The 26,035-nt window shown below is 45.3% G+C and overlaps 1 protein-coding gene across 1 annotated transcript in view; it reads right to left on the bottom strand.

Moving 5' to 3' along the window:
* Positions 1-26,035, bottom strand: part of KCNK2 (potassium two pore domain channel subfamily K member 2) — a 231,127-nt gene that overhangs the window by 160,485 nt on the left and 44,607 nt on the right. The window contains exon 3 of the mRNA XM_045009863.1: positions 15,365-15,555. Coding sequence (XP_044865798.1) covers positions 15,365-15,398 — 34 coding nt within the window. The 5' untranslated portion in view covers positions 15,399-15,555. The remainder of the gene's footprint in view (positions 1-15,364; positions 15,556-26,035) is intronic.

Here is a 26,035-nt window from a genome sequence, read left to right as displayed (position 1 = left end):
AAAAATTCTGCTTTTAGGCACAGAGCAGTATGTTTTCATCGATCTGCGAGTACACATTCTGCAAGAAAAAGCTACATTGAGATAAAGATCACTTTCTAAAATATACCATCTGAAAGTGTTTCTAGAAAGAGAGACCTCATTTGGCCTACTAACAAAAACAACTCACAACCACCTCTGTTTAGTCAGTTAAATGCTCCTAAAACAAAGTGAATTTTGTTAAAGACATACATGTTTTAGATAAGAAAGGCTCACACACAAGAACATAAGAACGGTTATACTGGGTCAGACCAGGACCAGTGTAACCACTAGGCAAACTAGGTGGCTGCTTAGGATGCCAAGATTTGGGGACCCCAAAAAGTGTGTCCAGCATCATGGGAGTCAGCTAAGCAGGGCAGGGAGCGAGGCCTCCATAACAAACCTGCCCCTGCAACGGGGGGCGCTGTGCAGGATGGTCAGTGGGAGCCTGCAGCGGAGCAAGGAGGAGACAGCCGGACGGGCGCAGAGACCAGATCGGCCGACGAATGGAGCCATTGGGGGAGGCAGGACGCGGTCCTGAGCTCAGGTGAGTTTCGCCCTCCAGCGTGCCACACTTTGGGCTGGGCACAGCTGCCTCCTGGGGCGAGGGAAAGTGAAACTAAACCCTGCAGCGTGACAGAGGGCAAAGGGCTGGTGCAGGTGCTGCTTCCAAACACTGACACTCCCCTCGGTGGCACTGTGCCAATGTGGGGAGCCGGCCCTGATCCCGAGGGGGATCCTCACCCGCTCCCTGGGGGAGCCTGGCTCTGCCCTCCTGGCTCCTGGGTCCCCCCTGGGGGGCAAAGTACTTAGAGCCTGGGAACGTTTAGAGACCCTGCGAGCTGGGGGCATTCTCAGCCTCCTCCTTGCTCATAGGTTCCCCCAAGCCAGAAGGGACCGTTGTGATCATCTCCTCTGACCCCCTTGTATTAATTCTAACAAACAATGCCACATTATGCAGTATTCATTTTTGAAAGTTTATAGTAAGCAATGCTCTGCAGGGAGAGGAGGGGAGGGCACAAGGCGGAAGTTTTGCCTAGGGTGCAAAATAGCCTTGCACCAGCCCTGGGTCAGACCAATGTTCCATCTAGCCCAGTATTTGATCTTCTGACAGCAGCCACTATCAGATGCTTCAGAGGGAATGAACAGAACAGGGCAATTTCATGTAGCGCATGATGTTGTGTCCCTGACCACCTTGGGTAATACCCATTAATGTATCTATCCTCCAGCTAAGGGATCTAATTTTTTTTGAACATACTCCTCCTTTTTGGTACATTCAGCACTGGAGTACTCGGAGAAGAGAGGCTGATTTTTAAGTCTGCATTTGCAATGCAGGACTTACTGGTATCCACGTAAGAGAGCTGAAAGGGTTTTTCTGTCATGGTAGACATACCGCCTCCCTCCACAACAGAAGGTAGGATGATGGAAGCATCCTTCCATTGACCTAGCTGCCAGTGGTTAGGATGGCATCACTATGGTGCTCAGGGATGTGGATTTTTCACACCCTGAGCACCATAGAGACGATGACCTAAATTTTAAGTATATGGAAGGCACAAGTGTACAGTTACTTTAGGATTACAGGGAGATGTGCTTCAATTCTTTAACATGTATGATACTGGGAAATTATACTATAGCATTTTAACACCAGAAGATACAGAAGTGACAATGAAACAGAACCACCTATTTTATTTACTCAATGCTTCCCATTCCATTTCAAGGCAGGTAAATACTGATCAAAGAAAACTGAATGTCCACTCTTTCTAAAACATTTTAATTAATACAAAAGTTTAGAAAGAAGTGCTGATATGTTGTTTCTCTTCTGCTTCTGATAATTTAGCCATGAAAACACTTATTGTTGGTACCCAGGCTCCAACAGGCCAAACCTATCAACCTATCACTCAGTTCTTATTCAGGCAAATTCACACTGGACTTCATTAGAAGCCAGAAAACTGTCAGGCATTCAGGGTCTGACCCAGTGCCCACTGAATTCAATAGGAGTTTATCCGGTGACTTCAGTAGTCTTTGGATCAGGCCCTAAATGCCTTCAGTACCTAGCCAGCTAATAATCTTCAAAGGGAGTTTGCTGAAGGAGGGACCTCAGAATTTGGCATGAAAGCACAAGCGACAATACTAACAAGGTACAATTGGGAATAGGGAGACCTCCACTATATACGAGAACTAAGCATCTCCTTTTGTGCAGTGTATATAGGTCTTGGATGGAAGTGAAAGCACAGCAGAAAGCAGCACCCACCAACCCAAAAACATTTAAAATAATCAAATCTATCCATGCATAAATATGATATGCAAGAAGTAGTACCCAACAATGGCCATACAAGGCATAAACAGTTTTAAAATTTGGGGCCTAGTCCTCCAACCCTTCCTCGTGTCACAGGAACTACTCATATGAGTAAGGACTGCTGGATCTAGGTATCCTAGATACTTATATAGTCCCCCGTTACCATAATCTCTCTGCACCTCACAATCTTTGATGTATTTATTGTTACAACTTCCCTGTGAGGTATCTCTGTTTTACAGATGGGGAATTAAGGCCAGCAGGCAGATTAAGCGCTTGCCCAAAGTCACACAGGAAGTTTGTGGCAGAGATCACTCTCCCACTAGATCACCCTCCCTCCAGTGGATGGGGCCTCTGATTTTAGAATGCCCCAAACTATCTTTGAATACTTGCATGCATCTCCCCTCAAAGAGAATGGAAGTCACACTTGGACTTCTGAGAAGGGAATTTGGCCTTCCTTTCTCAGAGGGACTTTGACCAAGTAACGTCTTGCAGGCAGCAGCTTAATTTCTCTTAACTAAGAGATAGGTAAAAAGCGGTGCCTCAAATTTTCAAATTGCCCCATGGCATGCTCAAAACCTCCAGAGAACTATACCCCATCCAGAATTTTACTCTGTATAATAAGTAAAGGGAAATTAAGAGTATAGATTACATTATTTGCACTATTTATTTTAGGCAACATTAGCAAATTTTTAAAGGATGGCTACTGGGGCAAGACCCTCATCTCTGTTCCTATAGCTTTCTGCAGGGAAGAAGGCTGGAGTGGTGTAAATGGATCTTAAAAAAACCACATCAGGTCAGGAGTTCCCCATCACATAAGTATGGCCAACATTCTTTGTTCCTAGATAAGAACACAAGAACATAAGAACGGCCGTACCGGGTCAGACCAAAGGTCCATCTAGCCCAGTATCTGTCTACTGACAGTGGCCAATGCCAGGTGCCCCAGAGGGAGTGAACCTAACAGGCAATGATCAAGTGATCTCTCTCCTGCCATCCATCTCCATCCTCTGACGAACAGAGGCTAGGGACACCATTCTTACCCATCCTAGCTACTAGCCATTTATGGACTTAGCCACCATGAATTTATCCAGTCCCCTTTTAAACATTGTTATAGTCCTAGCCTTCACAACCTCCTCAGGTAAGGAGTTCCACAAGTTCCACAAATGTGCTGCGTGAAGAAGAACTTCCTTTTATTTGTTTTAAACCTGCTGCCTATTAATTTCATTTGGTGACCCCTAGTTCTTGTATTATGGGAATAAGTAAATAACTTTTCCTTATCCACTTTCTCAACATCACTCATGATTTTATATACCTCTATCATATCCCCCCTTAGTCTTCTCTTTTCCAAGCTGAAGAGTCCTACCTCTTTAATCTTTCCTCGTATGGGACCCTCTCTAAACCCCTAATCATTTTAGTTGCTCTTTTCTGAACCTTTTCTAGTGCTAGAATATCTTTTTTGAGGTGAGGAGACCACATCTGTACACAGTATTCGAGATGTGGGCGTACCATGGATTTATATAAGGACAATAATATATTCTCAGTCTTATTCTCTATCCCCTTTTTAATGATTCCTAACATCCTGTTTGCTTTTTTGACCGCCTCTGCACACTGCGTGGACATCTTCAGAGAACTATTCTCGATGACTCCAAGATCTTTTTCCTGACTCATTGTAGCTAAATTAGCCCCCATCATGTTGTATGTATAGTTCGGGTTATTTTTTCCAATGTGCATTACTTTACATTTATCCACATTAAATTTCATTTGCCATTTTGTTGCCCAATCACTTAGTTTTGTGAGATCTTTTTGAACTTCTTCACAATCTGCTTTGGTCTTAACTATCTTGGAGCAGTTTAGAATCATCTGCAAACTTAGCCACCTCACTGTTTACCCCTTTCTCCAGATCATTTATGAATAAATTGAATAGGATTGGTCCTGGGACTGACCCTTGGGGAACACCACTAGTTACCCCTCTCCATTCTGAGAATTTACCATTAATTCCTACCCTTTATTCCCTGTCCTTTAACCAGTTCTTAATCCATGAAAGGACCTTCCCTTTTATCCTATGACAGCTTAATTTACGTAAGAGCCTTTGGTGAGGGACCTTGTCAAAGGCTTTCTGGAAATCTAAGTACACTATGTCCACCGGATCCTCCTTGTCCACATGTTTGTTGACCCCTTCAAAGAATTCTAATAGATTAGTAAGACACAATTTCCCTTTACAGAAACCATGTTGACTATTGCTCAACAGTTTATGTTTTTCTCTGTGTCTGACAATTTTATTCTTAACTATTGTTTCGACTAATTTGCCCGGTACCGACGTTAGACTTACTGGTCTGTAATTGCCGGGATCACCTCTAGAGCCCTTTTTAAATATTGGCGTTACATTAGCTAACTTCCAGTCATTGGGTACCGATGCCGATTTAAAGGACAGGTTACAAACCTTAGTTAATAGTTCCGCAACTTCACATTTGAGTTCTTTCAGAACTCTTGGGTGAATGCCATCTGGTCCTGGTGACTTGTTAATGTTGAGTTTATCAATTAATTCCAAAACCTCCTCTAGTGACACTTCAATCTGTGACAGTTCCTCAGATTTGTCACCTACAAAAGCCAGCTCAGGTTTGGGAATCTCCCTAACATCCTCAGCCATGAAGACTGAAGCAAAGAATCCATTTAGTTTCTCCGCAATGACTATGTCATCTTTAAGCGCTCCTTTTGTATTTCGATCGTCAAGGGACCCCACTGGTTGTTTAGCAGGCTTCCTGCTTCTGATGTACTTAAAAAACATTTTGTTATTACCTTTGGAGTTTTTGGCTAGCCGTTCTTCAAACTCCTCTTTGGCTTTTCTTATTACACTCTTGCACTTAAGTTGGCAGTGTTTGTGCTCCTTTACATTGGGCTTTATGAAAATGCATATTGTTTATGTGCGCCCAGTTTACCAGATTACTCTTAATCGGTGAACTGTGTTCTCTTCATTACTTACCACTCCTCCAATTTTTGTGTCATCTGCAAAACTTTATCAGTGATGATTTTATGTCTTTTCCCAGGTCATTGATAAAAATGTTAAATAGTATATGGCCAAGAACTGATCCCTGCAGGACCCCACTGAAAACACACATACCCCTCAACCGTGATTGTTCATTTACAATTATATTTTGAGACCTATCAGTTAGCCAATTTTAACTTCATTTAACATGTGCCATATTAATTTTATATCATTCTAGTTTTTAAATAAAAATGTCACATGGTACGATGTCCTTACAAAGTCTATGTATATTTACATCAATGCTATTATCTTAATAGCCAAACTTGTAATTGCATCAAAAAAGCTACAGTTAGTTTGACAGGATCTATTTTCCATAAACCCATTCTGATTTGAATTAAATTACCCTCCTTTAATTCTTTATTAATCTTCCCACCAGGTTTCAGTAATACCAACTAGATCAAATTCATGCTAATAAATTAGCTTCCAATGCCTCTTGTTTGTTACAGAGGGTGCTAGTATTGTATAGACAACTACATAATTTATTCTCTTCATGCTCTTTGATTAATTTTGTTCTCAACGTGTCAATTTTGTGCTAATTGAGCACTCATATCTTCCCTCTTTTTACCTTCCCCTTTTTGTTATTAGTTTAATGCCCTCCTGACTATTCCAGCCTGGCCCCAAGGAGATTGGTCTCTCTTCTACTAAGATGGAGGTAATCCAAAACTACACAGCTCTTTCTCCCCATAGAAGGTGGACCAATGTTCTATTAAGCCAAACCGTCCATCCAACGCTGTTTATCTAGATAGCGGTTCTCCTGCCGAATCTTCTGCCTTCCTTCATCCATGGAACAAAAGGATCTCAGAGATGATCTCTTGGACATGCTTCAGCAAACTCAGAAGTGTGCTGAAGAAGAAATCTATTATTTGTGAGATAGCACTGACACTGCATCACACGGTGATATGAACCATCATCAATGGATCCTTACCAGTCAACGTCAGAAGCCTACCGAATCTTAGAGTGACATCTTGCATCTTGGCTCTGGGAAGACAGCACACTGTACTGTTGTCCACCTGTCCTTTGCAGAATGTTCTTTCAATTCTTCTGGGTACTGAATCCCCGACAACAATAGTCTGTCTTCATTGGACAGTTGGAGAACTCTTTCAGTCCAGAGGTATGACCTTTGTATCTATTCATTCCCTTGGACCAGCTGGATCTTGAGAGATATCTTCCACACTGAGGACCTGGGATCCTCCTGGAAATGTCTACCTGTACAGAATTCCTCTTCTCTCTGCTGGCCACAGCCTGCCCAACCTTTTCTGTCTCCGGCTGCATAGAATGCCCCCATATTCTTTCCTCTGGTGGTTATGAACTGCCAGGCCTTCTCTGACATTTTCCTCTGTCCAACTCCGTAGTGGTCAGCTCCTTTCTTCCTGATTATGCTCTGCAGGCAAGATAGGCTGAGGAATGCCTAGTTTCAAAACCCCACTGAGGCTTAGGCATGATCCGGGGTTCCGAACAGCTCATTAGCTGTGGAGCAGCATCAGGACTTAAGTTTCTGAAGGTAGGCATAGGCAAAGCCACCTAAGTACCTACAGAGTTTAGCAGTAGTTGAGTGGTGGTTGTGAGATTTCATTAGCACCTAAATGTTGGGCTTAGGCACCTAAGTACCTTTATGAATTTAGCCCTCAGTGTTTCCAGCTCCCAGTGAGGTAAAGAGAAAGGGGAGGAGAAACAGCGCTCCCACTGGAATGCTGCCCAGGACACAATAGTATGGATACCTATGTGCATTATTTTGTTATGTCACCTTCATCTCATCTTCACATGAAACAGAAGAATAAAATTCTGATCCCCCATCCCCACCCCACTCTCCCATCAAAGAAATATTACATTATTTTGGGGTAACTCAGAAATCATTAAACAGCAGCACTTTTGTTTATTTACTATGCTTTTTTTAGTGCACCAGGTAGTGTGTCAAAACACTAAGCAACTAATAAAAGGGCAAGATTACTTTTACCAAGTGTCCTTCCTTCTGCACGAGCCAAATAATCAAGAAGGAAGAGATAAATCATGCAGTGGAGGGATGCCAAAAAGGAAATTTGTATTCCTATTACTCTGAGGTTTACCACACCATATTTAAATGTTTAAACAACAAGAAAGGTCACAGATAGTTTGCTGTCAGCGCGGTCCAGCTTCCATCTCTTTAAAGAGGCAGCCTTTATCAAAAAATGGACCTTTGGATGTAAAAATTCCTTTTCCCCCAACCCAGGTTAGTTATGACAGGAAGGAGAAGTGTGGTGCTGGAACTAGGGGTGCTGCCACACCCCCTGGCTTGAAGTAGTAATAACACCAAATACATGGTTTCCATCATCAGCACCCCCACTATAAATAATGTTCCAGCACCCCTGAGGAGAAGTGGTTAAATGGCTATTTGTTACATGAATAAAGAAATTAAACCAAAATCTGGGTGCTTGCTGACGTTGTTTAAGTGGATATGTTTTACAAATTATTTGCCCAACCTTAACACATACATTTTTGTTTGGGAGTTCTCAGCAAACAGCATTGCCAAATTATCAAAATTTGCTATTCAAAATTATTAATGAATTTCCTCTATATGTATTGGTCTGGAGGTCATTTGCAGTTTGCAAATATATGCAATTCATGTTGGTGTCCTTAGTGGCATAAGTCACATAACTTTGCTTCTGTTCCTCAGTTAGGAAAAGAAACTGCAGAAACCAAATACACAGTTAGCACTGTGGTGATTGACTGCAAATCCTTCAGTCGGGACAGAAGCAATACCATGTGACTTTCATAACTAACCAAAAATGTCCAAATTGTCAATTTTACATATATAGAAAAACATTTACCATCAGCAAGTATTTAGGAATTCAAGCTATGAGTTCCTTTTTGTACATAAGTATTCATGCTAGGAAAAGTTGAATGCTCAAATATACATAGAAAATGACCATAAATAGGATGTAAAAACAGTCAAATTAACTTTTTAAATTCAAATATTTAAAATATTGACACATGCACACACCCTGCTGACTGCTAAAGTGAAACAGCCAATTTGAACTCTAACAAGACAAATTGGGTGAAGGAATCTCTTTTATTGGACCAACTTCTGTAGGTGGAAGGGATAAGCTTTTGAGCTTCATGGAGCTCTTCCTCAGGTCTGCAGAAGGTGGCCAGCGTGTCCAAGCTAAATATAAGGTGGGACAGATTGTTAAGCATAAAGAAGTTCACACATGCTGAAGGAAACCACTTAAAATGAAATGGGCAATTAAAGTTTAGCAGGCAGTACAGTGTTTTACAAAGCATTGTAACATGCCATAAAACCATTGTCTCTATTAAGTCCATGGTTTTGTGTCCAGCAGAGTTATGAATATAAGTTCCCAGGCTCATCTTTTGAAAGGGTTGTGCAGGTTTCTTTTGACAGCTAAGATTAAGGAATCAGAGATGGACTGACTGCTTTGTGAAAAGTTTTGTCCCAGAGTGATACTGTTTTTGTCTTTTTAAATTTTACTGTGAGAGTTCATTTGAGAGTACAGTGACTTTCTGGTTTCCCCACACAGTTGTTGTTGGGGCATTTGATGCACTGGATGAGGTACGATACATGTTGTGATGGGCATGTGTAGGACCCATGCATCTTTAAAGGCATGTTGTGCAGCATATTGATCATTGTAGCAGTGGAGATATGTCTGAAGGATTTGCATCGGTTGTTCTATCAAGATCTAGTGCTGCTTTGAGTTGGTGTGTCTTGGTCTGCGAGGAGTTTGTTTCTGATCATGAGCGTGGCAGGGTTTGGGGGGGGGAGAGCTTGAAGGCCAGAAGAGGGCTAAGTGAAAGATTTCTCACAAGATGTGGTCCCCATCAAGTATGGGTTGTAAGTGTTCGGTGATACTCCAGACAGATTCCAGTTTGGGGTGGTAGGTGACAACTAGGGGTGTGCAGCAAGTGGGGTTTTCCCCCCTGTATTGAAGCAAATTCTTCTTGGGTATTTGAGTGGCCTTTTCTATGATGCCACTTCTCTGGTTTGGTGCCCTTGTTTAGTGAAGGCAGTTTTAAGGCTGTATCCTTGACTTTCTCTTCGGAGCAAATTCTGTGGTATCCGGCTGTTGATAACAGATTTCTTGGTGTGTCTGGGGTGATTGCTGATCTGTGGAGGTAAGTGATCAGTGGGTTTCTTAGGTAGAGCCATTTTTTGGACTCTATTGTTGAAGCTGATGGTGGTGTGGGAGTATTCTAGGGAAAGTTTAATAAATGGAGAGTGGTTGTAATTGTGGTGGAAATCTATGAGGGAGTTTAATTCATCTGTCCAGAGGATGGGAATATCATCAAGGTATATCGTTGGATCTGTGGTGCATTTTCCCAGAAATTCTTCCTTGTAGTGGTCCACAAAGAGGCTGGCATATTGGGGTGCCAGCCTAGTACCCTTGGCTACTCCCATCGTGCAGGCAAAGTGTTTGTTGTTGAATGTAAAGCTGGTGTGGGTGACAATGAAATGGATGAGTTTGGCGAAGTATTTGAGGTGGATTTCCAAGCATTATTGATTATCTTGTAGGTATTTAAGTCAGGCTACAACGTTGTCATAGTTAGATGTTGGTGTATATGGAGTTGACGTCCATGGTGGCAAGGATGGTGTTCTGAGGGGCTAGTTAATAATACAGAGTTTCTGAAGGAAGTTGATATTGTCTTGGCGAAAATTGTCCCTTTGCATGGTGACTGTCTTTGAGGATGGTTTCTATGAGTCCTGATATTCCTTCAGTAACAGTGCCATAGCCGAACATGATGTATCTGCCTGTATTCCCTTGTTTGTTTATCTTGGGAAGTGTGCAATTTGAAATCTAGTAATTTTAAAAGTTTTTATGTACCATCCGTGCCTTAGAATCCCCTGGCCAATTTGGGGGAGGGGACTTTTAAGTGTTTTTTTGTGAAGACCCACACAAACTGGGCAACTTGGACACTGACCAACTAACTAAATATGGTGAGAGTGGTGGAAGGATGGTCTAGTGGAAAGAGAACTGAACTGTGAACTCAGGAAGCCTGCATCCAATCTCCAGTTCAGCCACAGAGTTCCTGTGTCTCCTTGGACAAGTCACTTAGCCCTATGCCTCAGTTCCCCGTTCTGAAAAATAGGGATAATGCTTACCTACCTTATAGAGGTATAGCGGAGATAATATTCATTAATTATTGTTAGGCATTCAGATAAGGGACAGATGGGGGCCATATAAGCATATAGGCCTGGATCCACAAAAGGAACTTAGATGTCTAGGGGGAAAAAAAGTCACATGTACAACATTGCAATTCACAAAGCCCAATTTAGGCACCTAGGCTCCTACATAATTAATGAAGAGGGATGTGATTAACAAAGCCAGCACACTAAGCAGGGCGTCATCTATACTAGCCAATGGGAGATGCCATCAAGAAGGGCAATGTCTCTCATGCGAATAGGCAAGTCCCAGGTGCAGGGAGGCTTCTATCTCTGCTCGTGAGCCATGAAGTGGAGGAAGATCGGCGGAGAAGCACCCAACTCGCATTTGGGTTCCAATCCAGTAAGCATGCTCAGAGGCTGCCTAACTGCACACAGAACAGCCTGGGGAGATGGGGGAAAAAGGCAGTCCTCCCTTCTAACCTTTAACTCAGTGGTTAGAGCACTCACCCAGGATGTGAGCTAATACCAGTTCAAGACCTGCCTCGGCCTGATTAGAAGAGATTTGAACAGGGGTCTCCCACCTCTCAGGTGAGGCTCCTAACCTCTGGACTATAGGATATTTTAACATGGGGCTCCCTCATTCTCTCCTATTGACGTTGTTCCATTTTAATTATATAATTAAATATTAATTGGGCCAGAGAAAGAGAGACTGATACCATAGCCCAGCGGTTAGGGCACTCCCCTGGGAGGTAGGAGGCCACTGTTTACATCTCATCTCCTCATCAGCCAGAGGGAGAACACAAACTGATGGTCTACAACATCCTGGTTGAATGTGCTAACTACTGGGCCAAAGGTTCTAAGGGAGGTCATCTTCCTCTCTGGCCCCACCCCTGGCTGTTTTGTGTATGCAAGGAGGCCATCTCTGAGCACGCTCACCAGACCAGGCACTGCATGCAAGACAAGCAGATGAACACCTATCTTCCTCTGGTTCACTGACGCCTCTGAAGCTTAGGGGAGGAGATAGGCAACTGGACACCTAGAGCGAGGCAGCAGCATGCATGCTCAGAGAAAAGAACTTAGGCACCTAGGGAATTTTACTGCAAAACCTTCAGTGCCAAGTGAGTTTAAGTGCCTATAGAGTTTTGTGGATTACAGGGACACCTAAAAGACACCTTTAGAGGCCTAAGCAGCTTTGTGGTTCTATTATAGGGCATATAGATGCGTGGAAAGTGCTACCTGGCTGTCACAATAGCAATAACAAAAGGCAATGGTTTTCATACTATCGGTCACTTCTTAAGACTAAGGTCTTTGTAGATCACATCCCCTTCCAATCTTCTACTCCTTCCCTCCAGTAGTCATGGTAACTGATTACATTAAGACAGTATTAAACAGGACAAGACAAAAATAAATTCACGTTAATGTGATGCTGCTTAGCTCTCTCACCCTCATTTTCTATATGCATTGTTTATTTCTTCTCCCTAGGCATAGGACTTCACACTTGGTAAGACTGAATTTCTACTTATTGCCTGGTGCTCACACTGTTCCAGTCTCACCAGGTCTCTTTGTAGTTTATGTCTGTCCTGTACATTTGCTACCTTCCCAAATTTCACATCAGTCACAATCTTCACCACAGTTGAGTTTGCACCAAAAGAAACGCTGGGCCATGAGACACGACACAATCATATGGGCTGCGCCCAAGTGTAAACAGCTTCTGAAACAACGTCTTGAGCTGACCTACAACTGCAGGAAACATCATTGCTTGAAGGAACATAAGGTACAAGAGTTTAGTACAACCTGTCTGGTGAGACCACTGACCTAAGGCACTGTTTGAGCAACTGCCAGTCCTGCAGATGTTTTAAACAACTGGAACTTGAAAGTGCTGCTGTGGGACACCCTCCAATCCTTTTATCTTTCTGTTTCAAACATGACACTGTTTTAAAGCACCTAGAATTTCCAATTGGCTTCCTATTTTTTTATTCCCCCTTACACATTTCCATCTCAGCCTCTCAGGTATGTTTGGAAAATGAAGTCCTGGTAGAGCTATTTGGGGTAACAGGATGTTTACTAGATTGTAATATTTCCTCTGTTAACCTTGCCTCTCTAATTTTATATTATGGCTTTACTGGCAATGTCTATTCTGTGAGTACACAAATAGCAACATGGCTATGCAGTCAGAGTAAACCCCTATTAGAGATTACTTTAAAAACAAATACTGCCTGCTCTGAATGGCCTTTAAGCATGATGTTATTATTCACAAGACTGGGTTTTGCTCCACTGTCCATGGCCAAAATTTCCCCTAGCCCGTCTGTTGTACTGTGCAGTCAGCTAGCTTCTGGTAGGCCCCCCAGAGTTTGATGCATTTCACTAGTGTAGTATGACTACAATTTGAGAAGGATGAAAGTTTAATATAAACTAAAGATAGATTTATTAATACGATGTAAATATAGCACTCGAATGCTACAGGGTTTCTGGGGAAATCAGCTCACACTCCCACTACTGCATTCACGTGCTCTGTCAGCTTTATTGACAATAAGCAGCATGATGGCCTTCATTAAGGGCAGGGAAGTGGGGGAGGGAAAGAAAACACATCCACCACAAAGAACTGATCACCTCTGGAATGAGATCGCCATCTCATTCTGAATTTACATGGTTCAACTGCTGTTTGCTTCAGGATGCGTATAAATCCCATTAAATCTATCTAATAATGGACACAAGTTGCCAGTAATATCACTATTGAGCATTCAAATTTTCAGAGGTTAAAACTGATGCATCAATCTTAGGTCTTTCAGTTGCATTTGAAGTATTCCAGCTTGCAAGGTACAATTCACCACAGGCATCCAGGAGCCACAGAACTGAATGCACAGCAGATAAAATTCATCCCCTCCCTTCTCCCAAAATAGTTAACACAGGTTTTATTCAAGGAAATAATCTGGGTTTTGAGGCTAGGAGGGGCTTCAGCAAAGCACATGCTGAACTTCTCTCCAAGGAGGTTGCAAGGCATTCCTCCCTTATGAAGGTAATCTGGCTACTGGATCTTTTTAAATGTTGTCCCAGCAGTTCCCCTACTGCAGGCCAACTCTAACGCTGCTTTCTGCACCAAACTACTGGGACCTGATGCAGAACCCAGGTTCAAGCCATGCCCTATAACACTAATGTCAAGACAGCCTGGGTGCCAACCTCGTTTGACCACCTTCCACAAAAGAATGAATTATTCTCAGTATGAAGAATTTAGAATTAACTGTTAGCTTCTGAATTTGCTTCCTTAGTTGGATAATGCCACAGTCCTAATATAATTTTACAGACAGAAGGGCCAAATCCATGTGTGACATTTCCTTTGACACAGGGAATGAGCCCGTAGGTAGTTCTTTCCTTTATTTTTATGTGTGAGGTTCTCTTTTAACTAAATTAGCTGAGATTTCAGACTGACCACAAAACCTGCTGTGAAGTTATGTTCATCACATAAATACATAGTCACACCTTTTATTAAATGCAGATTGTGTAATAACACTATGGCTGTGTTCCATTATGAGGTTGAAAGTTATTAACATAACTAGTGTTATCATGTCAAATGATGGCTGCATACACATGTAATTAGTCTGTATATTAAATATTCTGAGAACCAGATTCTGGCACCCTTTCTGATGTTGAATAGCACCTTCCTCTGAAAGCAGGCTTAGTGCTCTGCTTGAATTCTAGTGTAGGTAATTGCATTCTGTCTCCCTAAGTGCTCCCTGTGGTTTCACAAAAGTATTCTTCATATTTTGTGCTGGACTGACGCGTAATGTTGTTGTGGGCTGTTAAACAGCTGCCATACTTCATGCACATTTGGGTGAAATTATGAGCTGGGGATCACTGGAGACATTATTCAAGATACATTTAACATTTACTTAATATTTTAATTTTCAATACTAATTAAATATTTGTCATTTTATTTTTCTCCCAAAGTTTCAAGACTATGTTATAAGATAGTGACTTGCAAATTATTAAACAAGTTTTCTGTTCAAAGGAGACAATACCCGTTATTCTCTAATATCACACTGACTTCCCATGGGGTGGGGAAGTAAGAAGTAAAATACAGAGAAATCACTCAGTTATATTTAATTCCAACTTTTACAGCCAAGTTTCATATCTTAAAAATAGGGTCATGTAAATGAATAATTAACAAAAGCTTAAGTTAAATCCAGTGAATGATAGCCCTTATTTTTATTATAGTGCCAAGTATTTGAGAAGATTTTAGCATAACCCAGCATGCAAAAGAAAGATGAATCCTACTTCTATTTCAGAAATACCAAGTTATGAACAATAATCCAAAAAAATTGTGAATTAAAACATTTACATTAAAAAATTAGCTTCCATAGAATAACTTAAGAATGTGCTTAGTTTTAAGTTCAATACATATTTGACATAAGTAGGACCACTAAGTACTAACGAAAAGCAAGCACTTAAGAGTTTTGCTGGGTCAGAGTGTTCAGCATATTTCAGGATTGAGCCCTAAATAGATATTGAAGTGTATGTGTACTTCAAGATATATCATTGGTGTATACTAGATCAGATCAAAGAAGAATTAAACTTCGTAAATGATAATTGAAGACAAATTATAGAGAAATTAGTGGATTTGCTTAAGTTTTCTCATCTAAATATAGGGAAAGTTAGAGATGCATACACATAATTTGTCCATTAAATAATGGGGCTACGTATAAACCTTAATTTAAGATTTTAGTTTCAAATAAACCTGATAAAAATATTATCTGTTTATTTGGATTTGGCAGGTAAATTGAAAGCCATTGAACTGTAGCTTCAAGATAGAAATTAGTTCACCTGATCCACCATGTCAAGCTCCAGAGTCTGATCAGACATTCAGAATTATAAAACCACCAAAATTATGCAATATGGGCTATTTGTCTATAGTAATGATACTTACAGTAGAAGTTATGTCTTCTTTGTGGGTTCCTCATTTGGTGATGTAATTTTCAGAAGTCACCATCTTTTTGTTCTTAGATACAGCAGTTCCTCCATGGTTCCTTTTAAGTACTGTTTGGAACAAGCTGTTTCCTCATAGCATATTTCCTTAAGTGCATGTAAATTCTGTGCTGGGATTTCCTGTCCAAAACGCTGAAGTGTATACAAGAGTCAGTCAGTCAACAGTAATAAAAAGTACATAGCATGTATATGGCATTTTATATCTTAAAAGCATTTTACAAATGGTAGCTGATTTCATCATTTACTTTTTGTTCACTTTCCTCCTGAGCAAAATCACTGAGAGTCCCTTAGTAGATTGAACACTCAAACCATAAATGGTCCAGAAGATTTTAAAAGGCCAGAAATTCTTTACTGTGAATGAAGAGTTCAAAATCATTAGTCCTATTTATTCTCTCTCCAGAATATGTACCATTCATGAACAAAACATGTACATGCAGCAAGTCATGTAACCGCTATCATAATAATATCTCAAGTATATTTTAGAGGTCCACCATGCTTTGAAGTACATAATGTTTCTATTCTTTAAAAAGACAAAAGTTATTTTTAAGCTCATCAGCTTGCTAAGCGCAGGCTTTCCATGCTTGTAATAACATTCCTGGAATCTATTAATGTGAACTGATTGAGAAATTAACCAGTCCTCATAGGATAAGATTTTATTGTTCCTTATTACATTTTAATCAGTGGGAAAAAGACGGTTACTCACCGTTGTAACTGTTGTTCTTCGAGATGTGTTGCTCATATCCATTCCAGTTAGGTGTGCGCGTGCCGCGTGCACGCTCGTTGGAAGATTTTTACCCTAGCAACACTCGGTGGGTTGGCTGGGCGCCCCCTGGAGTGGTGCTGCTATAGCGCTAGTTATATACCCCTGCTGACCCGTCTGCTCCTCAGTTCCTTCTTGCCAGCTACTCCGACAGTGGGGAAGGAGGGTGGGTCTGGAATGGATATGAGCAACACATCTCGAAGAATAACAGTTACAATGGTGAGTAACCGTCTTTTCTTCTTCGAGTGATTGCTCATATGCATTCCAGTTAGGTGATTCCCAAGCCTTACCTAGGCGGTGGGGTCGGAGTGAGACGTGGCAGAGTGTAAGACTGCTGAGCCAAAGGCTGCATCGTCTCTGGATTGTTGCACCAATGCGTAGTGGGAAGCAAAGGTGTGAACGGAAGACCAGGTAGCCGCCCGACAGATGTCCTGGATCGGGACATGAGCCAGGAAGGCGGCAGAAGAGGCTTGTGCTCTTGTAGAATGAGCAGTGAAATGGCTAGCTGGAACCCGAGCAAGCTCGTAGCATGTCCTGATACATGACGGAACCCAGGACGAAATTCGCTGAGCAGAGACTGGCTTGCCCTTCATGCGATCTGCAACCGCTACAAATAGCTGGGGCGAACGCCGGAAGGGTTTCGTTCGCTCTATATAAAAAGCGAGGGCCCTACGCACGTCGAGGCTATGAAGTTGTTGTTCCCGACGTGATGCGTGTGGCTTCAGGAAGAAAACCGGGAGGAAGATGTCCTGGTTTACATGGAAAGCCGACACCACCTTAGGGAGGAAGGCGGGGTGTGGCCGAAGCTGCACCTTGTCCTTATGGAAGATGGTATACGGCGGGTCAGCCATTAGGGTGCGAAGCTCAGAAACTCGTCTCGCTGAAGTAATAGCAACGAGGAAGGCCGTTTTCCAGGACAAATAGAGTAGGGAACACATGGCCAAGGGCTCAAAGGGGGCTACCATAAGCTTGGCTAAAACCAAGTTCAAATCCCAGGTAGGTGTAGGGCGCCGTACCTGTGGGTACAATCATTCTAGCCCCTTAAGGAAGCGGGAAACCATCTGATTAGAGAAGATGGATTGTTCCCCTATGCTGGGTCTAAAGGCGGAAATGGCCGCCAGGTGCACCTTCAAGGAGGAGACCGCGAGGCCTTGCTCCTTGAGTGACCAGAGGTAGTCCAAGATCTTGGGAATAGGCACCAGGAGAGGGTTCAGATCCTTCTGATCGCACCAGTGTGTGAAACGCTTCCACTTGGCGAGGTAAGTCAACCGAGTGGAGGGTTTCCTGCTTTCCAGGAGCACCTGCTGTACTGCAGTGGAACAGTCACGCTCTGCTCGGGTCAGCCACGCAGGAGCCAAGCCGTAAGGTGAAGGGACTGCAGGTCCGGGTGGCGAAGCCTGCCGAAGTCCTGTGTTATGAGGTCCGGCCATAACGGGAGGGGAATGGGATCCCGCACTGAGAGGTTGAACAGCAGGGTGTACCAGTGCTGTCTCGGCCAAGCCGGAGCAATGAGAATGAGGCGAGCCCTGTCCCTCCGGAGCTTGAATAGCACCCGGTGTATGAGGGGGAACGGAGGGAAGGCATACAGCAGGTGATCCGTCCACGGCAGGAGGAACGCGTCGGATAGGGAACCCTGGGAGCGTCCCTGGTAAGAGCAGAACTGGTGGCATATCCTGTTCTCTTTGGAGGCAAACAGGTCTATTTGGGGAAAGTCCCACCTCCGGAAAACTGTGTGGATAACATCGGGGCAAATCGACCATTCGTGGGAGAGGAATGACCTGCTGAGATGGTCCGCCAGCGTGTTCTGTACTCCCGGAAGAAACGATGCTACTATGTGCATGGAGTGGGCTATGCAGAAGTCCCACAGTCGCATCGCTTCCGAACAAAGCAGGGAGGAACGTGCCCCGCCCTGCTTGTTTATATAGAACATCGCTGTCGTGTTGTCTGTGAAGACAGACACGCAGCGACCTTGGAGGTGGGAGCGAAAGGTTTGGCACGCCAAGCGAACCGCTCGCAGTTCCCTGATGTTGATGTGCAGGGTCAGCTCGCGGGGTGACCAGAGGCCCTGGGTGTGTAGGCTGCCGAGGTGCGCACCCCACCCCATGGCCGAGGCGTCCATGGTCAGAGTGATGGAGGGGTGGGGTGGGGGGCGCAACGGGACCCCGGCACACACCACCTCTGGGTCCAACCACCAGTTGAGCGATTCAAGGGCCGACCTCGGGATTGTGACCACCGTGTCTATAGAGTCCCTATGCGGGCGGTAAACCGACGCTAACCAAGTTTGAAAGGTGCAAAGGCGGAGCTTCGCATATAGGGTCACGAAAGTGCACGCTGCCATGTGGCCTAGGAGGCTGAGGCAGGTGCGCACCGTTGTCGTCGGGAAGGACTGTAGGCTTCGGATGATGGAAGCCATGGACTGGTGTCGAGGCAGAGGGAGGCAGGCCCTGGCCAGATTGGAGTCCAGGACTGCGCCGATGAACTCTATCCTCTGCATTGGAGTCAAGGTAGACTTCTCGGTGTTGATCATAAGGCCTAGCTTTTGAAAAAGCCCTATGATCAGGGACATTTGTTGTGTTACAAGTTGCTGGGACGTTCCGCGGATCAGCCAGTCGTCGAGATACGGGTAGACATGTATCCGACGGCGGCGGAGGGCCACGGCAACCACCGCCATGCACTTGGTGAAGACCCTCGGTGCCGTGGAGAAGCTGAAGGGGAGCACCGTGAATTGGTAGTGCTGGTGGTTGACGACGAAGCGAAGGTAGCGTCGATGAGGAGGGAAAATGGTGACATGGAAATACGCGTCCTTCATATCGAGGGCGGCAAACCAGTCTCCCGGATGCAGGGAGGGAATAATGGTCCCCAGGGTCACCATGCGGAACTTGAGCTTCACGAGAAATCTGTTGAGCTCTCAGAGGTCTAGGATTGGACGCAGACCTCCCTTCACCTTGGGGATCAGGAAGTAGCGGCGGGAGTAAAAACCCCTGCCCCGCATGCCTTCTGGCACCTCCTCTATGGCACCCAAACTCAACAGAGTCTCGACCTCGTGCAAGAGGAATTGCTCGTGAGAGGGGTCCCTGAAGAGGGACGGGTAGGGTGGGTGGGAGGGAGGGGGCGAAACAAACTGAAGGTGGTAACCAGATTGCACCGTGCAAAGTACCCAGCTGTCTGATGTTATCTGGGACCAAGCTGGTAGGAATTGGGAGAGACGGTTGGAAAACAACGGGGAAGGATCCGGTAACGAAACTGGTGGGCCGTCCTCGGGCGTCCCATCAAATGTTCTGTTTAGGCCCTGAAGCAGGCTTCGAGGGTGGTTGGGACTGGTTCCCCTGATTGCCCGACTGTCTGCGCCGGTTCATTCTGCCCCGGCGCCTGTTATCCGTACAGCCTGGGCTGGCTGTACGGGCAGTATGGTTGTGGCCGGAAGGACCTCCTCTGGGTAACCGGGGTGTGCATGCCCAGGGAGTGGATTGTGACGTGACCGTCCTTAAGGGTCTGCAGCCTTGAGTCGGTCTTCTCGGAGAAGAGACCCTGGCCATCAAAGGGCAAGTCCTGAATGGTTTGTTGGACTTCCGGCGGCAGCGTCAAGGCCTGAAGCCACGAAATGCGCCTCATGGTTACCCCAGAGGCCAGGGTCCTGGCTCCCGAATCTGCTGAGTCCAGAGAGGCTTGGAGGGCCGATCAGGACGCTTTCTTACCCTCCTCCACCAGAGCCGTGAACTCAGGACGGGACTCCTGTGGCACAAGCTCGGAGAATTTTGACAGAGACACCAAGGTGTTAAAGGTGTATCTGCTCAGGAGAGCCAGTTGGTTGGCAACCTGTAACTGAAGGCCACCGGCAGAGTAAACCTTGCGTCCCAAAAGGTCCATGCGCCGTGCCTTCTTAGACTTAGGCGCCGGCGCTTGTTGGCCATGGCGTTCACGGTCATTAACCGATAGGACCACCAACAAGCATGGAGCAGGGTGAGTATAGAGGTACTCGTAGCCCTTGGACGGGACCATGTACTTCCTTTCCACTCCTCGGGCGGTCGGAGTGATGGAAGCCGGTGACTGCCAAACGGTATCCGCATTCCGCCGAATAATGTGGATAAATGGCAGGGCCACTCGCAGAGGCGCATCCGCCGAGATTATATTGATAACTGGGTCGTCATCTTCCGCCACCTCCTCAATTGGCAGGTTTATGTTCTGGGCTATCCGCCGCAACAAGACCTGATGGGACCGAAGGTCAATCGGAGGAGGTCCCGAGGCGGACACCCATGCCACCGCCTCATCCGGGGAGGAAGAGGATGACAGGCCCAGGACCAGAGTGTCCTGCGGAGGCTCAGCGAGCTGCTGTGGGGCCTCTTCGACAGGGGGATGCTCAGCATCAACGGACATCCGCGGCCCCTCTTCCACGGCTGTGGGAGGAGGTCTGCTGACCGTGGCCTCAGGCGCTCGGTGGTCGGAGGGCCCGGAGCGCTGAGTGGCAAAGGGGGCTCCTTGCGCCTCATGGTACGCCCATAGAGTCCAGAAGGCCCATTGAGGAGGACCTTGGTCTTGGCCTTGAGGCTCGGTGCGCTGGTCAGCTGCACTGTCGGCCTGGGAGGAGACGGATGGCTGTCTCGAAGGCCAAGGCGGTACCAAGAGACTATGCGACTGCGCCACCGACGCCGCCGTTCTGTCCCTGGACGGTGCCGGGGAACGGTGCCGCTCTTCACGGTGCCGGGAGTGAGACCGGGACCATCTACCGTGCCGGTGCCGGGAGGTCGACCGGGATCTCGAGTCCCGACGGTGGGAACGGCTGCTGGAGGACCGGTACCGGGAGCGGTACCGAGAGCCGGATCGGTGCCGATAGTGCCTGTCTGGAGACCGGTACCGGGATCGTCTCCGCGAGTACGACCGGTACCGCGATGGAGAGCGGTACCGGGACTGTGAGCGGTGTCGAGATCTGGAGCAGCGTGAACGGGAACGCCTCCGGGACTGGGACCTGGAGTAACGTCTGTCCTGCCGGTCAGGGGAAGGAGGCCTCATTATAGCCGGCTTGCCCGCTGATTTAACAACCCACACCGGCGGTGCCGGGGGTTGAGAATGCATTGGCTCTGTCAAGGCTATAAGCTCTCTCGCCGTCGAAAAAGTCTCAGGCGTCAACGGGAGAGTGAGCTCGACCGCGGTGTGTACCGGGGAGCAAGGTGGTACCGGACTCGACGGCCCTTGTGGTGCCAGAGTCAATGGCACAGCGCTCGGTTGTTGCGCTGTCGGTGCCAGCACCAGAACTGCCGGTGCCGGAACCGGGGGTCGGGTGACAGGTCCAGGTGCAGAGACCTTCTTTGAGGAGGTCGGTGCCACCTTGCGTTTTCCCGACGGAGAGAGGGAACGGTGCCGGGGAGCCGGTGCCAGCTGCTGCTTCCGCTGGACCTCGGTACCGGAACGTACAGGAACCGCTGGCGCGCTCCGCACCGAGGCTGACTGTGGGGTGGCCGGAGCCGGCATCGCAGGGCTAAGTGCCGACTCCATTAGGAGCTGCTTCAAATGAAAGACCCGCTCCTTTTTTGTCCTTGGCTTGAAGGACTTGCAAATGCAGCACTTATCGGGAAGGTGAGACTCTCCTAAGCACCGCAGACACGAATCGTGAGGGTCTCGAATCGGCTTCGGCTTTTGGCAGGCCGAGTACGGCTTAAATCCCGGTGCCTTGGGCATGGGCCCGCACCGGGTTGGGGGAAAGAGAAGGGGCTAGCCCCCCCCAATTTCCCCGAGTAACTATATGCTAACTACACAAACTAGTAAACTAAATCTAACTATATTTAATGAACTATATACAACAACTATGTAGAGAAAACAAGTGAGAAGCTAGGGCTGTGGAGGTCAGCAGTGCCGCACTCCACTGTCCCAACGACCGTCACGGGCGGTAAGAAGGAACTGAGGAGCGGACGGGTCGGCTGGGGTATATAACTAGCGCTATAGCGGTGCCACTCCAGGGGGCGCCCAGCCGACCCACCGAGTGTTGCTAGGGTAAAAATCTTCTGCCGAGCGTGCACGCAGTACGCGCACACCTAACTGGAATGCATATGAGCAATCACTCGAAGAAGAAAAATAAGTTACTAAAATTTTATTCCAACTTCAAACATGTTGTAAATACACAAGAATTACTTAAAGGAAAAAATCTCTCTTAGGTTGCACACAGCTTTTTGCAATGCTCAGAAGTCACAGATTTGAGGCATATTATGTTTATGTAAATTCCAGGGAAAGAGAGAATATATGCCATAGAGTTATACATGTTCAGCTGTTGAGAAAGCAAGTTGCTCTGGTACACTGAACCTACAGAAACTGGTCTGTGTCATAATATCAGCCTAAAACCTGTAGAAACATAATTGCCATAGTAAAGTCATAACAAAATACAGCTGAGCAGTACTATTTTAGGTAATGTGGTGATGGAGTAGTAATACAATCTGTTTTGGAATTTCTAGGCATATTATATTAGATTTTTGAACATCTGGTTTTAATAGGTTAATATATGTGATAATATTCAATACACACTATTTTCCAATACAATTTCACAATGCAGACATCCATCTACAACAAAGGCAACTTTGCAATCAAAGAAAATTTGTTTTGATGTATTCATTATTTTGTGACTTTCAGCTGTGACCATACATTTCCTTGTGCCTAGTCTGCAATCCTAGTGTATGTTTGCACACTCTGAATTTGGCAAAAATCATCTGGAAACTTTGCCCACCATTTAAATCTACTATTGGGCCCAATCCTGTTCTCATTGAATTCTAAGGGAGTTATGCCATAGATTTCAAAAGGACATAGTTTGGGCCCAGTTCTTCTGAACAGAGTAGGGGTGGGCAAACTATGGCCCGTGGGCTGGATCTGGCCCACAAGCCATTAAGCCAGCCCACAAGCTCCTGTTGGGGAGTGGGGTCTGGGGCTTGCCCCGCTCCGCCACTCCAGCCAGGATGCAGGGTCGGGGACCACACCACAGGGCTCCCGGAAGCAATGACGTGGCTCCGCTCTCGCTCCTAAGTGCTCCAATGGCCCCCTCCAGTGCTCCAATAGGATCTGCAGGGGCGGTACCTGAGGATGGGGCAGCATGCAGAGCCACCTGGCAGCCCCTCCACGTAGGAGCCAGAGAAGGGTCATGCTGTTGCTTCCAGGAGCCGCTTGAGGTAAGTGCTGCTTGGAGTCTGCACCCAAGCCTCTCCCTGCGCCCCAAACCCCAGCCCTGATCCCCCCTCCTTCCTGCCAAGCCCCTCAATCCCAGCCTGGAGCCCCCTCCTGCACCCCAAACCTCTCATCCCCAGCCCCACCCCAGAGCCCACACCCCCAGCTGGAGTCTGCACCCCAACCCCCTGCCCCGGCCTGGAGCCCCCTCCCGCACCCTGAACTCCTCATTTCTGGCCCCATCCCGGAGCCCTCACCCCCTCCCACCCTCACAACCCCAATTTTTTGAGCATTCATGGCCCACCATACAATTTCTATTCCCAGATGTGGCCCTCGGGCCAAAAAGTTTGCCCACTCCTGCTTTAGAGCAAAATATTGTGCCACTGAGCAACAGTATAATATTCTGTTTGTGGACTATCCTGATGCAGTCTTTTGTTGTGGTAATGTGCCCATTTCTAAGTCAGTCTGATTAGCGTTCAAGCATTTCAACAGTTTCTAGCATTACCACCTCTAGTGATTTTATGAGTCTTGTGATATTTGATGTTTTTTTTTAACCCCTCAGCTCTTGGAGTAAGGTAAATGCACAAGGTTGGAAAAGAAAAACATGAATCCCAAAGTCTCAGAACCAAATAAAGAGCTCCTAACAATTTCTTTTACTCATGAATTTTAAACAAAATCATGCTTTTTGGGGCCTGACTAATGATTTTTGAACAGTTGGGGTTGGTAAAATGGGGTTTTAAATTGTGTGTGTGTATGTGACGGTGTAAGTCAGCATTATAGTAAGAATTGCCATGTTATTTGTTAGTAATTCTGTGATATAAGTAGCTCTGTAAGTGAAAAATGTTATTCATTTTCTTCTCCTTTAAACAGAGCAGCTCAAATCTTGTTACAGACACAGCTGCCATTTTATGTTTCAGTTCAGATACAGAATGTTACTTTGCTTCCACTTACTTTGAAATAAAGGTAAACTAGGCTGAAGAGACATTTTGCTCCTTCTGTGGAACACACAAATGTTTTAAAGGTTGCCACTGAAGCAGCAACAAGAATCTGTCCCATAGGAAACCACGCATCAGGACTTTTAGATTATAAATAAGTAAAGACATTATTGGACCTGAAATAGATACAATACTAGTGAGGCATTGCAGATGCTAAGCTAGTGTAGTGCATGTTGCAATTCAGAGGTATAAATTATGAATTGTTTTTCATAGGACATGTTTTTGTGCTCTAATTCTGCATGGGACCCTTGACTTGTTTATTTATAAGTGAAATGATTCACCTGGACTATTATATTTTCTTTATTGAAACAATCTTAAATAAATTTCACTACTAGATATACATATACAGGGCCTGCTAGTTAGGCACAGAACTGTGTACATTGCATGTCTCATTTCTGTGAGCAAGTGCCACAAGTATGTGTGTGAAGCTGGTACCTGTGCGTTTGAGAACCAATTGTGATTAGTAGTGTATGGAACAAATCAGATGGAATAACTGGATTATCACTTGGTATGAATCAGGAGTAACTCCACTGATGTTAGTGGAGTCTCACCGGTGTAAAAATCAGTTTGAGAGGAGAACCAGACTTTGTGATCCTATGACTAATTAAAAACATTTTCTTGAAACTTCAGGAAATGCAAATTTCACTCAGAGAACATGTGCTAGGAATCAGAGCAGACCCAATTCTGTTTTATTTGAGACAAAGAGAGCGTAAATCCTGTTTTAAGTGTCAAACCATAACCCTAACTCTAGCATTGCCACGGCTCTTGTCATAAGACTTTCTTAAAAATCCCAGACTACCAGGAAAACTGGTAAAACAGCTCTCCCCAATTGCAGCAACACTGCTCTTTTCAGCTTGATCCTTTCCTTCCTTTCCCCCCAACCCTACCCTGCCCTCAGCAGCCCTCTAGTCTCCTCCCCAGAAGTCATCAATGTCAAACACGACCATTAGAGCAAAAAGTAATGGGTTCCATATGTTTGTCACGCTTTATGAAACAGTTCTGCTTAGGTTTGTTTTCTGTTGGTTTCTAATGTTTACTTTATGTTCATCTGTGGTTTTTCCAGTGTCCTTTACAATTTGTGCATGTGTATTTTCTGCAAGTAGGAAACATTTGTTTGGATCTAGTTTATCAACACTGAAACCCTTAAAACGTCAGCGAGATCACCGCAACATTTTTTCCTTTTCCATAAAGAGACAAAGTAAGTGGATTTGCAATTTCTTTATGCTGTTTCCCTTTTTGACTACATCTTAGAATGGGAAAATATAGTGACGCTTTTTGCTCAAAGTGTGACATCCACACTCTGTTGTATTAGGTGTGTCAGGAATACATGAGTCGGTGTTATTGCACTATTTTAGTATTAATGGCCCTCTTTACTGTCCTCTACCTTTAGACTACTTATGTTTCTCAGCAAACAACCAGAGAAATAGATAAAACAAAATACTCTTGCTGGAAGGTTGCAACACAACTCTATTTTATTTCGTATAATTCAAAAACACACAAGAAACTAAAAATAAACCAGACACACAAAGCAGGCTGCTCCCTAAAATAGAGAGGCACAAGTTACTCCACCTTACTGTAGACTGGCTGTCTGCAAAGTGACTGCTCCCAATCCCAGGCTTTGCTACAGAGCTCCCTAGCCTGCGAGCAGGACTAAGGAACCCCCTGTCCCTTAAAGCTATAGATTGCAATTCCAACACAGTTCAGACTTTCTAAGGCT

The sequence above is a fragment of the Mauremys mutica genome, chromosome 3 (genome assembly GCF_020497125.1).
Source record: "Mauremys mutica isolate MM-2020 ecotype Southern chromosome 3, ASM2049712v1, whole genome shotgun sequence".
Lineage (NCBI taxonomy): Eukaryota > Metazoa > Chordata > Testudines > Geoemydidae > Mauremys > Mauremys mutica.
Note: the sequence above shows the minus strand (reverse complement) of the source record. Positions and strands in the feature narration are given on the sequence as shown.